This window comes from Vanacampus margaritifer, chromosome 5 (genome assembly GCF_051991255.1).
Source record: "Vanacampus margaritifer isolate UIUO_Vmar chromosome 5, RoL_Vmar_1.0, whole genome shotgun sequence".
NCBI classification, from domain to species: Eukaryota; Metazoa; Chordata; class Actinopteri; order Syngnathiformes; family Syngnathidae; genus Vanacampus; species Vanacampus margaritifer.
The window spans coordinates 4,487,501-4,504,916 of NC_135436.1; the positions used below are offsets into that span (position 1 = coordinate 4,487,501).

Genomic DNA, 17,416 nt, shown 5'->3' on the forward strand with positions numbered 1-17,416 from the left:
GGAGAGGAAACTCATTTTGGCCGCTTGTATCCGGGATCTATGGTGACCTATGATCACGACCCACAGCTTCTGACCATAGGTGAGGGTAGGAACGTAGATCTACCGGTAAATCGAGAGCTTTGCATTTCGGCTCAGCTCCTTAACCACAACAGCCCAAACGCTGCACAAATCCGCCTGTCAATCTCCCGCTCCATCCTGCCCTCACTTGTGAACAGCACCCCAAGATACTTGAACTCCTCCACCACTTGGGGCAGGATCTCATCCCCGACCCGAAGAGGACACGCCACCCTTTTCTGACTGAGGACCATGGTCTCAGATTTGTAGGTGCTGATCTTCATTCCAACCGCTTCATAGTCGGTTGTGAACAGCTTCAGTGAGAAACAACAACAAACTTTATTACAGACTCAAAAAAGGTCCAGGTATAAAAATAAAATAAACAATACATAAAAGGATATAAGAGACACATTAAAGAACACCAACATATATTTACAGTGCCATTTGAGACAAACGCGTACACACACAGATAACAAATCAAAAGACCTCTGAGGAAACTAACATACCAATGCTTCCAAAACTTGGACAAATACCGTCTAGTGCTTAACTCGATGCTAGTCAAAGCCATGACTATGTGATTCTCTGATTTGTTTAGCCGACCCATAAACTTATACATAAGATTTCTCAACATGGCTTGCAGTGTTTTAACGCCTGCAGCCTCAAACATCTCGACGCTACACCAACGTGGTCTCGGCAGAATTTTAAAAGCATCATTATAAGCTAGCTGAACTTTTTTGCAGGCTTGTTTTAGTGTAGTTTGACCACAAATGTGCAGTATAGAGTGGGGTGCAGTGTGCTCTGAACAAAGCCACTTTGACGCTGTCTGTACATGCACCAAACTTGCAGTGCAAACTATTGGCTTGAGCATGTAGAGACAATGCCTGTAAATGTCTTGGTCATCCTTCAGCTGTTCTGTGAGAAGATAGCCAAGGTACTTAACTTTGGTCATACATCTGAAATTATTGCCTGCCAATTTAACTCTTTAACTGCCAGACGTTTTCAGAAAAGGGATGCCGCCAGTGCCAGCCGATTTAAGCATTTTGACTGATCTTTCAAGGTCCACAGAAAATTTTGTGTTTGGACTATGGAAACACACATACTACCAATTGAAAGATTGGACTCTCATCTTTCATCAGAAAAACAAGTTTGTTTCTACCTTATTCCGTTTTTCAGTAATCAACAATAGAAAATGGTTAGTTTCACCCAAATGCTGTTTTGAAACAAAATACGGAGAAATCAAGCTTTTTGTGAAACGATATTATTTCATGCACCCTGGTGAATTTGAGACCTTTTTTTTTCCATGAATGATGCCACAAACACCTAAACAGTGCTTTACTTCAATAAAACACTACCGCCAACAATAAAAAAGTGTTTTTTGAGAGCAAAATACGTTTATTTACATTCAACTGTGTAACAATTTGACAAAATAATTTGGCAAACTATTTACAAATGTGTGCAACCGTGGTACTATTTACAATTGTGTGGATGTTTCAAATACACTTTTTCTTCTTGTAACACTCCCCTGCGTGCAAGGCGACGCAGCAGGATTTGCACAACAGATTAGTTTCACTGCGATGGCCCCTTAGCGTGCAGACGCTACACTTTCTTGCTGGCTTTTTTCCCCGGAGAATAGCAAGTATATACTGCAGTGTGTGTTTGGCCATGTTGCCATCAAGTCTACTCTCAGGATCATGATACGGTGACATTACGGTGGTGTTACGTCTGGCTTCCTCATGTCCTTCAGTTCCTATACCGGGTGGTTGATCCATCTTATCCGCTCCATTCATGGTGGCATCGTAGTCCATAACCAGTGTCTTCTCCGTGATCAGACTGTACCCACTCCTCCGATGAATATGCATTGGACTCGGGGCACTCTTCGTCGTCCGATTGAACGTCCGCCTGAGCGTGCTCGGTTGTGCTCCGCGTTTTCCGGCGTTAGCATCGCTAGCCGGTGAGGCTTTATGACGTGATCATAGCCGCCGCGTCAACGCTTCCAACTTCGGCGTCAACCTCGAGTCACCATCATCATCATCGTCGTCATCAATGTTCTCTTTAGCATTGGTTAATGCTTTTCGTCTTTGAAAAAAATGCTCAAGCGTGAGCTGCTTGCAACCGGTCGCCATTATGGCTTCCTCAGCCATTGTCCCCTCAACACTCTAGCTCCGCCTCACGTCTTCTACTGACGCCTACCCAATCTTGTCCAAAGAGAGTCATCGCTGCCATCTAGGGGCCAAAAATAGGCATTATACTAACTAGATCTGCTTGATACTTTCAGCACAGCTGGCCAAGGCTTTCCTCCACCCGTTTCCCCCCCAAAAAAAAAAAACTTGGCGAACGTCTTTTAACGTCTTTGGCGCTCCTCCGTAGGTTTTTACTAAACGTCATTTAACGTTTTTGGCAGTAAAAGAGTTAAATGTAGGAAATATTAGATTTTTGTCATCCTTTGTTCTGCGTAGTATTTCAGAGATCAAACAAAACTTTTTGGGATGATTCTATCCAATCAGAGTCAAAGGTGTTTGCAGCCAGCAACACTCATCTTGACTCATTGTCTTCGTCTTAATAGCAAGAAAGTTCAATAACTCGGGCCGCGTTGGGGTGGGGGGCGCTCCTGCTCCTGGGTTTGCTCTCCGGCCGGAGGCCCCTGCGGGGCCCGGGGGTCGTCCTTTGGCGCTGCCGCGGCCTGGGGGGCCCTGAGGTGTTGCGCTTGCTCTGTCCTGGCGGGGGTCGACGGCTCCCCTCTTTTGTGGAGATTTTCATGCACGCCAGATCCACCACACCAGCATCTATCGAAACTCGGTGGAGGCTGGTGTCTGTGGATCTCACTCTGCTTCGTCTGTCCTTCCTTTCTTTCCTCAGTCTCTCCTTTGGTCTTTTGAGGTCTCCCTGATTTGTTGAAATTTAGATGTCTCTGGGGTTGGTGAAGGACTCTGGTTGGTGGCCTGGTGGGTGGTGTCTGGTCGGTGCTGGATTTCACTTTCCTTTCTTTTCTTTGGTCCTTTCTCGGGTTTCCTGACAGCCTCACGACTCTGGCTGAAAGTGTTCGGTTTAGGGAAATGGTATGGGATTTTAATTTTTTTTATAGGTTTTAGGTGAACTAATGACTGCACGCACGCACGCACGCACGCACATACACATATTCACCCACATACAAAAAAATATATATATATATTTCAAAAAAAAAAGAAAAAAGGGAGAGCAATGATGATGACATGTCAAATCGGTAAAATTACCGAATGATCAATACTGAGCTCTCCAGAAAAAAAAAAAAAAAAGAAAGTTCAATAACATCCTCAAAAATGACTTTGCCGTCTACAGTTCTGTATACTTCTAAACTAGGCTGAACACACAAGTCGCACCCGCACGGGCAGCATCCGCCATCTTGACCACACCCAAGAGAGTTGGAGATCACGGTTTGATGAAGCCAGCAGCACCACATCATCTGCAAAAAGCAGAGATGCAATGCTGAGGCTACCAAACCGGACCCCCTTAACGCCTCGGCTGCACCTAGAAATTTTGTCCATAAAAGTTATGAACAGAATCTGTGACAAAGGGCAGCCTTGGCGGAGTCCAACCCTCACTGGAAATTAATTCGACATACTGCCAGCAATGCGGACCAAACTCTAACATCGGACGTACAGGGACAAAACTGCAGGACTCCTCGAGGGACACGGTCGAACGTCTTCTCCAAATCCACAAAGCACATGTAGACTGGTTGTAGACTGGTTGGGCGAACTCGCATGCACCCTTGAGGAACCTACCGAGGGTGTGGAGCTGGTGGTCCACTGTTCCACAGCCGGGAAGAAAACCACACTGCTCCTCTTGAATCTGAAATTTGACTTCCCGACGGACCCTGCTCTCCAGCACCCCTGAACCTAGACCTTACCAGGGAGGCTGAGGAAGGTGGTCCCCCTTCTTAAATAGGGGAACCATGGTCTGCCAATCCAGAGGCACTGTCCCCGATGCAAACAGGTCCTAGGTGAGGGACCAGACAAAACATGGCTCACTGACCTCTCATGACGAGTACAAATATTGGATCGTGGTCTCCCTTGCCTGGACGCGGGACACCGGGGCCCCAATCTGGAGCCAGGCCTGGAGGTGGGGCTCGAAGGCGAGCTTCTGGTGGCCGGGCTTTCACTCATGGGGCCCGGCCGGGCATAGCCCGAAATGGCAATGTGGGTATCCTTTCCTATGGGCTCACCAGCTGTAGGAGGGGCCAAAGAGGTCGGGTGCGTAGCGAGCTGGATGGCAGCCAAAGGCGGGAACTTTGGTGGTCCGTTCCCCGGATACAGAAGCTAGCTCTTGAGATATGGAATGTCACCTCTATGGCGGGGAAGGAGCCTGAGCTGGTGCGTGAGGCAGAGAAATTCCAACTTGGGACGTTATGAGTCGGTGGGTAGAATACTTCAAAGTCCTCCTTTGAGGAAGCAGAGTCTGGGGACTATAAGGTGGGCTCTCCTATCTCTGGGGTCGAAGTCACTGAGGTGGTTGGAAAGCTCCTCGGTGGCAGGGCCCCGCGGGTGGATGAGATCCGCCCGCAGTTCCTAAAAGCTCTGGATGTTGTGGGGCTGTCGTGGTTGACACACCTCTACAACATCAAGTGGCCATTGGGGCAGTGCCTCTGGGCTGTTTGGTCCCTGTACGACAGGTGTCAGAGTTTGGTCCGCATTGCCAGCAGTAAGTCGGATTTGTTTCCAGTGAGGGTTGGACTCTGCCAAGGCTGCCCTTGTTCATAACTTTTATGGACAGAATTTCTAGGCACACCAGTGGCATTAAGGGGGTTCAGTTTGATGGCCTCAGCGTTGTATCTCTGCTTTTTGCTGATCCCCCCACCCCGACGATGCAATGTCTGTCGGCCCCCGAAATCCCGCACGATGTGTGAAAAAAAATTATCCAGAATTTTCACAATACAAAGTTGACAAGTATGGCCAACTAGCCTTGCCGCTGCTGAAAAAAAAATCCTAGAGGAAACACTGGCAGTATCAAACGTTTCTGTGAAAGTGTACTCTTTTAGCCAAACACTTATGCTGGTGTTTTACATTTTTTACATGCTACATTTTACCATAGTTTAGTGGTTAGCATGGCTTATTGGCCTTCTCCTGTTAATTTTTCCTGGTCTTCTTTATGTGATGACGATACTTAAAACAAGTGTAGCTCATTCACTGCCATTAGTGAATTGGAGGAGCAGCTCTACACCCTGTTTAGCTGCGGTAGCAAGCAAGCGGCAGCCAAGCAATCCCCAATAGTATCCGAGCAGCCGGGAAATCAAGGAGGATGGGTGACTGTTCAAAAAGGGTGGGACAGGTTTTCTTTAACCAGCTCAGACTTGGTTAAAATAAAGGGAATAGTAGGGGTTCACTGTACAGGTTTATTCAATGAGAAAGCAGCTAAAATAGTGCCAAACACAGTATAGTCAAATACTTTTCAGAGCGCAAATGTGACATGCCAGTTCCTTCATCAGAAACTAATTGTTTGATTGTGGGTGTATCTTACCACTGGGATTGAATTGCATGCAGGATATGGGTTTGTCATGAGCTGGAAAATGCGCCACTAGTCCCTCTCCTTCTGAGTCCTCACTCACCAAGACCTACAGCAAGCAGATACAACATTACTTGCAAAACGCCAGAGAGACCAACACACAAGCATCTACAAATGTTACCATATAGTTTGACCCTGCCATCTCTAAGGATTTCGCTTGTGGATATAGATAAGTCTGCACACCCCTGTTGAAATCTCATATTTTGGGGATGGGGAAAAAATGATACCAAAATAAAAAAATATATTTAGGTTGTCAAAATGCAATAATAATAATAAAAATAATAATAAATAATAAATAATAAATAATAAATAATAAATAATAAATAATAAACAATAAATAATAAATAATAAATAATATATTTATGCCCTAAGATTGGCTGGCAACCAGTTCAGGGTGTACCCCGTCTACTGCCCGAAGCCAGCTGGGATATATATATATACACATGCAATTAATGTTAATATTATTATTTTTTATTTACCCAAGAAGTTTTTCAGAAAAGGTATTAAAAATATATTTAAAAAGAAAAAAAAACGACAGGATATACCACATGTAACGTTAGTCCGCCGTCACTCACTTGTGAATCGTGATGCTAGAGGAGACATAGTTACAGGACTAAGACCCACCTCCCGTCCAACCCCCTTCCTATCCCCCTTGCCGGAGTCCACCCACCCAAGTAGATTTCAAATCTGTGGGAAACACTGAATTATTATTACTGAAGAATTTGGACGAAAACAATAAGGACCTCTCGTTCATTGCACGGACTACAATAATATATATATCATTTTAAATCATTAAATCAATAGTTTTCAGGCAATATTTGTAAAAACAGGAATGGAAGCCTTTCACAATCACCACAAGCAAAAGAAAAATGAATGTACCTGTCCTGCAACACTATCTGTGTCGATGATTGTTATCACACCGGCTTTATGGAGGCTACGACGACTCATATTGTGAGGGGAACCTTCTTCATCTGAAGTACTTGCTGGCAGAGTACCAGTCAACTGGGTCACAACCTTTCCAACCATGGTGAGACCTGTCTTGAGAGTCTAAAGGGAGATATGTACAATAAACAGTGATGAATTTGCATTCAAATTTAAGTTAGTTTAATGGAAATGCTGTCATCAGATGCAAAACAAACAAAACAACACACGCTTTCCTGAAATTCCCATCCCCGTATTGAAAGTGTTTGGAGGCAGGAAGATGTGCAAGGCTTGTAACTTAGTGTATGTGCCCCGGGGAATGTATATTCACTCAATGTGGGCATTTGTTCCTCTGAGTCTGTTTAAGGCCCAGCCAGGGTGTCTGACTCAAACACACCTATGTGGCTCGATTAAAGGATAGTGCTACTTAAGTGGGGTCCATCTTGCACTATACACTGTGTTTGCCTAATGGAGTGCAATGCGTGAGACTGTGTGTATACAAGCAACAAAAGGAGGCTCTGGAGAGTCTAATCAGGCATTCAGGCGGCTATGTCAATACAATGTGGCGCCAAGCTTTTTATTTTTTTGTTTGCTGTTTTTAGGTCTGTGGATCACCTCGTCTTTCGTTATCAATCCACCAGACACCATAAGTATCTAACATCTGTTTGCATGTGTACACACATTTTCATGTGTCAGTGTGTGCATGTAAATTGCAAAAATAACCATCAATTATTAACTGAAGCATTCAGACCTTGATTGATCAACACTAATGTGTGTCCTAATCACTGCAGTTGTGGACTTCTAAGATGTTATCCAAACAAAGCCACTGATCAACCTAGAGGAGGGAAAACATTATCTACAGGCTGAAAGAAATTATATAAGCATTGTGAAAGCTATAAACTCATACCAAAATCTATATATATCAACACCCTATGCGAAATATTTAATGCACTGTATACAAGAATAATAGAAGACAGGAAAATGTTAGCCAATTTATCAAAGTTGTGGCACTCCTGAACAAAAGCCATTGCGCACTTTAAACCAAGACATTATAATTTAATATCCCCACCACCCGTCCTTTTCCCCACATGTTTGGGGACTCTGTCATTTCCATTACAATGCATGGTTAAGCATGCATGACTGTCTGCATAAAGATAGCCTGTTACATCCATCCTTTGCCATGCACCTCTTAGAAGCATATTGTCACTGCCAATAAATAATAATAATAATAATAATTATTATTATTATTATTTATTGAAAATGGTGTGGTGTGGTGTGGTATGGTATGTGTTATTTGCCAACGACTCGAACAATTTTTTTTGAGTGAACACAATGAATGGAATCACTTCATGAACTGATATGTTCTTCGCGGGTCAGCTGAACCCAGCCGTGCATGCGCGTGCCATCAACTCCCTGGAAAACTGTGACATGTTTTATGGTGGCTCTCAAAACAACGTCTTTAAGAAACGTCCATAGTGCGGAAAAGGGACCAGAGCCCCTGCCCTTGAGAACATAACGTCCCAGAATGAGGTGTATGAGCAGAGGAGGCCTGACAGGTACTGAAACCCAAGTGCTTGGATGATTTGTAGGTGAGGAGCATGATTTTGTATGAGATGCGAGACTTGACCAGTTGCCAGTGGAGGTCAATGACTGTGTGAGTGATGTCCTGCCGGGACTGAATTTTGGATGTAATGGACCCAGGGCTTTGCTGGGTAGGCCAAACAGGACACTGTTACAGTAGTCCAGGCGGGATGCGACAAATGTGTAAAAGTCTTGGCAATGGAATCAGAAAGTGCCAAATGAAGCCTGAAAATATTTTTTTAACACATTCACTGCCATAGACGCCTATAGACGTCAAAGGTTCATTTTTACTGGGCTGGCAATGAATGAGTTAAGGTGGAAAATGGCAGATTTGGTGATGGATTCACATCAGTCTTAATGTCATAATGGCAAGGGAATGCACATGGTCAATGACAAGGTGAAATGCATTTGTTTTCATTTCAATAGGCTATTGAATCTGGCTACAAAGTAAATTGAGGATAAAACAAGGCTATGTAGCATATTTACAAGAAAACGATCTAAATGACAAAGAAGATTCAAAGCTAAAACAATGAAAACTAGGATTCAACCAGCTATTGTTTTCCTTTTACAAATCAGGACAGAAGATGAGTTGCTGGCCTCATTTAAAGCAAGCTATATTCTATTCCTATCTTAGTAGGAGGGAATCTCTGGTGGATCCAGGTTGTGTTAAGGGGTGGCAGCTGCCACCCTTATTGTCAACCATAAATCCATCAATAATAAATGATTACAATCAAAATTTAATTATATAAGTGTTTTAATCACCAGTTTATAATTTACTCTCACACCAATCCACTCCTTTAAATAAACTAATGGTTGCATCCTACCACGCCACTGCGAGTCGGGTATGAGTGCATGTAGTCACACTGTAACACATTTCTGTAAAATCTACAGTAAAAATTAAAGCATTATCTTATTTTTTTTAATTCTACAGTATTTAACTGTACACCACAATGCATTGTGGGTAAAACAAAGCACATTATGGGCAAAAACAAATTAGAGCAATTTCCTGTATAATGAGTGAGCAAATACTGTAAATTTTTACAGCAACTATGTTTTGGCATGTATATATTTGGGCGGGTATCTCTATAAAAGAAAGAGCAAATAGCGCACCCTATATTGTCACCGGAGCAAGGACAAGAATTCAACAAATTGGTGAGTAATATTTTAGCGCGAAGGGAGTCTGCATCGTCTTCAAATCGCATTTCTCCGAGAATCAGGCAACATTACAGCTAACATTAATTTATGCACTCGGCTGCAGAACGAGGTTTGATTTTACAACAAAGGCGGCACTGTGGCTGACTGGTTAGCACGTCCGCCTCCCATTGCTGAGTGTGTGAAATCGAATCCGGGCTTTCGGCCTTCCTGGGTGGAGTTTGAATGTCCTCCCTGTGCCTGCGTGGGTTTTCTCTGGGTGTTCTGGTCTCCTCCTACATTCCAAAGATATGCATGGCACGTTAATTGAGCGCTGTGAATTGTCCCTAGGTGTAAATGTGAGTCTGAATGTTTTTTTGTCTCTGTGTGCCCTGCGATTGGCTGGTAACCAGTTCAGGGTGTACCCCGGCTACTGCCTAAACCCAGGTGGAATAGGCTCCAGCGACTTTTGAGGAAGAAGCAGTTAGGAAAATGGATGGATGGATTTTACGACATACTGCATTAATTAGGTATGCAGGAACTAAAGTTGCCAGTAAATTCCTGTAAATTAGAATACAAGAAACAGTGGTAAACTACAGTGAATTGCTGTTTTCTTAAAGAAAAGAAAATACAGTGAGTAGCTGTAATTTATATACATTAAATATGTGTTAAAAAATTACAGTAATATACTGTAATATATTTTCACAGTAATTAAATTTGATTTTACATTAATCAACTCGTACATTTTTTTGCCAGTTATTTCTTGTAAATTCTACAGTGCACCTTCAGACTTTGCTGCCCTCTTGTCCACTCCTGAGGAAAAGTCAAGGAACTGGAGCCTATCATCCCAGGTTGACCACAGACAGTCGAGCATGTGGTTGCTCAAATGGTTTGTTAAGTTTGACAACTAACAGTATGTGAAATAGGCTAAATAGGTAAGGCAAGTTTATTTGTATAGCACATTTCATACACATGGCAACTCAATGTGCTTTACACAAGGAAAAACAACACCTATAAGCATTGACAAACAGTAGTTAACAGAGCAAAAAAAGAAAACAAAAGTAGGTTACAACATTTATTTAAAGAACATACATTGACCATGTTAAAACATTAGACAACAAACTTTAAAACCATTTAGCGTAAGGAAGTTAAAGATAATAATAATAATAATAATAATAATAATAATAATAATAATAATAATAATAATAATAATTAAAAGGGGGAAAAACATTATTTAAAACATTTGAAAAGACCTCAATCAAAGGTATGTGAAAAAAGCTAAGTTTATAAATAGAATTTTGAATAAATATAAATAGGCTCATACTTATAGAAGCCCATAAGGTAATATTATTCTGCCCCTTTTTTATTTATTTATGTAATAAGCCCATAACGTAATCACTGACCAATAACATAAGTCCTGAACCTATAACGTAATAACTTTTAGCCGAAAACATAATAACTTATTACATTATTACCTGTTTATTAAGTTATTGGTCTGGTAAACCCAAAAAATCTGCAAATGTAATAACTGAGCTCATAACGTAATTATATACAAATATCCCCTTATTTAACTTTGAATTTTTTGATATAACAAAAAAAAAATGCATGCTCTCGCAGTCTCTATGTGTCTGTCTCTTTGGCTACGCTCACACTGCAGGTCTTAAACCTCAATTCCAATTTTTGGGATGAAATCTTATTTTTTTGAGTAAGCGTTCACATTACTTATTAATTGAAACCTCAGTCTGTCTGCTGTGTAAACGTAATGTGTCTCCAAAGTGACCCGCTTGACAACATCACAACACTGTGTTTGCGGAAGTAAATACTAGGGATGAGCGAGTACAGCACTAACTGTATCTGTTCGACCATCTAAATGATCAGTATCTGTATTCGGAGTGGGCGTGGCTTAACATTAATGGGTGGGGTTTACATCAATACATTACTGTATGTTTTAGTACGAAATTGAAAAAAAAGTTTGAAATTGATATGGATTGATCAAAAGTTTATATTGTTTTTGTTTATTTGAAAACTACTGACAAAACAGCCTAATAGAGATTCAAATCAATGCTTTTTATAAAAAAAAGAACTATTAAAAAAAAAAAGTTTTTACAAAATCAGAAAATGCATGTGTATGAATAAATATAAACAGAACAGTCCGGTGATTGAGATTCAGTTTTTTTTTTTTTATCACAATAATAAGGGAACTATAAAGTTTTTTTTAATGACTCAGAACAGGAATCATTTTAAGTCCATGAATAAATATTTACAGAACAGTGAAAATGAATATTCACCGTTTTTGATCACAATAGCAAAGAAACTATTTACAGAACAAGTTGTTTATAAACTCGGGAAAATACTGCTGAATATAGCACATGCAGTAGGAAATAATGAACTATTATGTAAATGAACAAGAGTTGTCATAGCAACACAGATTTCTTTTTCTATCCTTTTTTTTATTTTCAATTATTTTCAATGTTTTCAGTGTGAACGTAGCCAAAGTCTCTATTTATTTGTTTAATTTAGCTTAACACGGTGAGACTGCATTCAGGCACTATGGTCCTCACCTATGGAATAGCCTGCCAGAGAGCATCAGGTCCGCAGAGACTAATGTTTTTAAGAGGGGACTTGAGACACACCTTCTTAGTTTGGCTTTTAAGGGATCTCTTTTACCTGTTATTATTTCTGACTGTTTCTTATTTTTTAGCTCCTTTTATCTGTCTTTTAGCTTTGATTTTAGCTTTTTATTCAGTTTTCTTTTCAGTTTTAGCTGTCTTTATTCGGTTGTCTTTTAGCTGTGCTGTATTGTGGCCAGGGCTCTAAATTATTTTTTTTGATGACCAGCCAATGTGGCTGGTGAATCTCTAAAGTTACTAGCCAAACACAATTTCCACCAGCCAATTTTTTTTCCCAGTGAAAATTTTCCCAGATTTTTTTTTCTTTTCGAAACCATTAAACATAAAATAACAACAGTATGTCTATGGCAGCATGCTATGTCGTATACAGTGTTCCCTCACTATAACTCTTCATGGTCTAGCTGTTTCATGGATTTTTTTAGTGCAATTTTGCATGCATTTTTTTTTTTTACAGTAATGTACCTATTTTATAAAAAAAATATGAAGGTTTGAACATTGAGAAATGTGAGAAAATCCTTGATGAGAAAAGTGTATAAACTGTGTGGTGAGGGGTTTTAGAGCCTTAAAACATTTATAACAACTGTAAAAAATAAAAGCTAACTACTGTCACACCGTGGTGAGGTTGTCATGTCATTCCTGTTTTATTTTGAAAATTCTGACTCCTTTCGTTTCAGGTCACTTGCCCTTCCTCATGTGGTGTCAGTGTCAACCCTGATTCCTGATTGTGTCCACCTGTTTCCCATTACCCTCATGTGTTAAATGGTCTGCGTCTCCCCTGTCTTGTGCCAAAGTGTTTTCGTCAGAGCCACTCAAGCCAGTCACATACTTCAGCCTTGTTGTCCTGTCTCTTGTGTGAACTTTGGTTTGTAACTTTGTATAGCCACAGTATAGTTTTAGTTAAGGAGTGATATTGTTAGAGATGGGAAAATGAAGCCTTGTGACGCTTTTGAGGCTTTCGGCTAATTGCTTTGGAAAAAGAGTCGAAGCTTCAAAGCCCCATAAGATAGATCGTACCGGTGACATCTGGTGGTCAGCTGGAGTCATAGCAGCTATAATCTTCAAAGTGATTTGCCTGATTTTATATTCCAACATAACACCAGTACATTCAGTCTTACATTTGTGTCTGTCTAATGATCATCAGGTACACATGGAAGGTGAACATAAAGTGAACCAAATATCTACATGAGGGAATTGTGCTTGTGCCCAACTTTTTATATTTATTTGTTTTATAAGTTATTATTCAAAAACAATATTTGCTCTATTGTGTTGGCCTTCAAGCGCCTTGTTCTCTGGCTGACAATTTCACCAGCCTTTGAGAACATCCTCTCACAGGGGACTGAAGATGCTGGTGGTGAGAGGTACTGCAGAGCCACTGGATACAGCTGTGGGTATGTGGTTTTGTGGAGAAACCAATATTGTAGTGGCTTCTCCGTCCGGGGAAGCAGTTTGTCCTTCAAATATCTAGAAAAGAAAAATATGACAGATAATCATTTTTGCACTGGATTAATAAATCAAAGTAAAGATAGATAGGGAAATTTAGTTTCAGCAGCATAACATTACATTCATTACAACATAATAGTGCCACTTTTCATATCATATATGTATACTGTAAGTACCTCACCTCTGATTGTTATGCAATACTGAAACAATCAAGATATTATTATGGTTACTATGGACATACTGCAGGCTGTGATATTTTTAAATGTAGGTAACACAGCCAAGATTGCCAGCGACCTTTAAATCCTTTAAAGTTTTAAAATTATTAAAAGTGATACAGTAATATTAATTCATTTTCTGTAACCATTTATTATTGCAAATGTTGCGGTGAGCCATTTAGCAAAACTGTACAATAGTAAATACAACACTACAATGATGATGATAATGCTGATAATATATCATTTATATTATGCCAAATAATTAAAATCTTACCTTTGTGGGTGACACAACGTCAAAGTGTTGCCAAACACGAGATCGTTTTCTTGCATTGGAATTCTCCATCCTAAAGCTCTCTCAAGTCAGTTTTCTCTCAAAAGGCTGTGGGCGCGGGGGACTCCCCCGGGGGGAGGCAGTGGTTGTTTCGGTGTCTCCTTTTAACAGCTGACACCGCGCCAAAACAATTGAATCAGTTACGTAATTTCCGGTATCTCATTAGCGCGCATGAAGCCTCATACGTCATCAGCACGTGATCACGGAGGTTTCATCGGGGCTTTTGATACATTGTTTCGAGCAGTCTGTCTCACTCGGCTGACACACGCTCCGGAGTGTCAGTGTCAAACGTCCCATCTCTAGATATTGTTTTGTTTGTAGTTTAGACATCCTCCCTTTTGGAGCGCCTTTAGTTTAACATTTAATAGCCTTTGTTTTTTCCCTCTAAACGAGGAGTTTTTTTGTTTAATAAATACCTGCCTTGGCCTCAAACCCCTATCTCTGCGTCTGAGTCCTAAATCTGCCACGTCGTGTCAACTACTTCGCGGATTAAATTTATTGCGGGCAGTTTTTTTAACTTAACCCCAGAGGAAAACGAGGGAACACTGTACAATGATTCTGAAACATATGTTATATAACTGCGCACCATTTTTCACCTTAAGTGGGAATGCTGAAAACCGCACTTGGTTAAGTCCTTTGTCCAGTAACCAATAAATCGCGGGTTCAAATCCCACCTCTGACTGTACATTCCAAATATATTCATGGCATAGGTGTCTAGCGATTATTTGGGTTGCCGTAATGGCGAACGAGAAATTTAGACGGTACTGAGGGGAGTTGTGATTTCTTCAGCAACCTCTGGGGGCACCACGTTGACTTTGCTTGTTTGTAGGAGAAAAATAAACAATACAAATCCTATTATCAAGTATTCATAATCTGAAGTTGCTACTTTAGTTAATCATGGAGTTCATTGCTTTAATAAGAGAATTACTAATCTCAGAAAACACAAATAATTCGGCAGAACTTTAGGAAACTAACAGGAACTACCAGCGCAAATCCTATTGTCTCAAGAATAAAATAATGTTCTTTAAAATAATATCTAATAAAAAGTTCATCACAAAAATCAAGAATAAAAGAATGCTCTTTCAAAGAATATCTAATAAAAAGTTCATCACAAAAAAATAACAAAAGAGAGCCGGTTGGAAATATTCCTGTGCACAGAAAAGGTAAAAGGGTATTTTCCCATACCTTCGCTGCATTGATCACTGTTGCTGTATAAGATTGTGCATTGTCATCACAAGCTCCTCCCCGAGACTGGTGGCATCTGATCAACTGCAAAAACAAAAAGACACAAAAGTAAAAAGTTTAAATGTTTACTTTAATACATTATTTTGTTAGTTTAACTTTTCGTCTCTGAGGAAAAACAAGCCATTGAGTCGCCTCGCTCTATTTTGCAAAGAACTTGGGAAAACACCTTGTATGTAACTAGTCAATTTATGACAAATGAATAGGTAATGTAGAGGTCAGAACAATGATTTCCATCCTAAAGGGTGGATCACCATTTGTTGACCCGACCTAATTAACACAATATCTAAAATACTTCTTATTAGAGGGTTTCTGCAAGTTTCAACAAGCCAAGTTTTAGACTTTTTAAGACTAGAATGAAGACAATTTAGTACAGTACATCCACTTACAGTGACAATGTAGAACCAAAACACTGTCCGGTGGTCAACTGGAGTTGAAAATACCGGGTCGCGTCGGAGCTCGATGCTCCAACTCCTGACGTGGAGCAATAGTGGCTGACTTACAGTGTTTACTGCTGGCATTCATTGTAGTGACTAACCTTGGGTCCTGTAGTCGCCGAGGATGGATGTAGGAGATGTTTTTGACATGCTCGACTTAACTCTTTGACTGCCAGACGTTTTCAGAAAAGGGATGCCGCCAGTGCCAGCCGATTTAAGCATTTTGACTGATCTTTCAAGGTCCACAGAAAATGTTGTGTTTGGACAATGGAAACACACATACTACCAAATGAAAGATTGAACTCTCATCTTTCATCAGTAAAAAGTTTGTTTTTACCTTATTCCGTTTTTCAGTAATCAGCAATAGAAAATGGTTAGTTTCACCGAAATGCTCTGTTTTGAAACAAAAAACGGAGAAAACAAGCTTTTTGTGAAACGATGTTATTTCATGCACTCTAGTGAATTGTACACTTCTTTTTGTCCATGAATGATGCCACAAACACCTAAATAGTGCTTTACGTCTGTAAAACACTACCACCAACAATGAAAAAGTGTTTTTAGATTGCAAAATACGTTTATTTCCAAACAATTTGACAAAACAATTGCGCAAACTATTTACAAATGTGTGCATCTGTGGTACTATTTACAATTATGTGGATGTTTCAAATACAGTTTTTCTTTTTGTAACACTCCCCTGCGTGCAAAGAGACGGAGCAGGATTTGCACAACAGATTCGTTTCACTGCGATTGCCCCTTTCGCGTGCAGACGTTACACTTTCTTGACGGCCTTTTTTTCCGGGGAATAGCAAGTAGCAGACTGTACCCACTCCTCCGATGAATATGCATTGGACTCGGGGTACTCTCCATCGTCCGATTGAACGTCCGCCTGTGCAGAAGTGCTCGGTTGTGCTCCGCGTTTTCCGGTGTTAGCATCGCTAGCCGGTGAGGCTTTATGACGTGGTCATAGCCGCCGCGTCAACGCTTCCAACTTCGGCGTCAACGCTTCCAACTTCGGCGTCAACCTCGGAGCCACCATCATCATCATCGTCGTCATCACTGTGCTCTTTAGCATTGGTCGATGAGCTGCTTGCAACCGGTCGCCATTGTTCGCTTCCTCAGCCATCTAGCTCTGCTTCACGTCTTCTACTGCCGCGTCAACGCTTCCAACCTCGGAGTCACCATCATCATCATCGATGATGATCATCGTCGTCATCAATGTGCTCTTTAGCACTGGTCGATGCTTTTCGGCTTTGAAAAAAATGCTCAAGCGTGAGCTGCTTGCAACCGGTCGCCATTTTCGCTTCCCATCCCCAGCCATTGTCCCCTCTAGCTCCACCTCACGTCTTCTACTGACGCCTACCCAATCTTGTCAAAAGAGAGTCATCGCTGCCATCTAGGGGCCAAAAATAGTCATTAGGCTAACTAGATCTGCTTGAAACTTTCACCACAGCGGGCCAAGGCTTTTTTCCACCAGTTTCCCCAAAAATAAATTAAAAAATTGGAGAACGTCTTTTAACGTCCTTGGCGGCCCTCCGTAGGTTTTTACTAAACGTCATTTAACGTCCTTGGCAGTAAAATAGTTAAATACTTGTCCACAAACAAATGGCCTCAATGGTTCAATCCAAAACAAATGTGGTATAAATTATGCTGCTAACTTTCTAACTGAAATTATATTTGTGAAATTATTGTATGAGTGTTTGTATGAGCAAATGTTTTTGCGAGTCGTAAAAAACGCATGACCTTCCACACCATCAACCTGAACACCTACACCTGTGCTTAAAAGGAGAGGGGAGGGAGGGTGGAGAGGTCCAGGCAGTGCCTACACTGCCACCTGTGGTCATCTTCCGCAAATAAAAGCAAAAATAACATGGGGCTCCTATACTATTTGTGATTATAGAA

The 17,416-nt window shown here is 40.9% G+C and overlaps 1 protein-coding gene across 13 annotated transcripts in view; it reads right to left on the reverse strand.

The window, feature by feature from the left end:
- The window catches only part of bcas3 (BCAS3 microtubule associated cell migration factor), a 403,272-nt gene that overhangs the window by 327,591 nt on the left and 58,265 nt on the right, over positions 1 to 17,416 (reverse strand). For all 13 annotated transcript variants that reach the window (XM_077565848.1, XM_077565854.1, XM_077565855.1 and 10 more), the window contains 3 exons: positions 15,024 to 15,107; positions 6,469 to 6,636; positions 5,545 to 5,638 (listed from right to left, as the gene is read on the reverse strand). In XM_077565848.1, the coding sequence (XP_077421974.1) occupies positions 5,545 to 5,638; positions 6,469 to 6,636; positions 15,024 to 15,107 (346 nt within the window). The remainder of the gene's footprint in view (positions 1 to 5,544; positions 5,639 to 6,468; positions 6,637 to 15,023; positions 15,108 to 17,416) is intronic.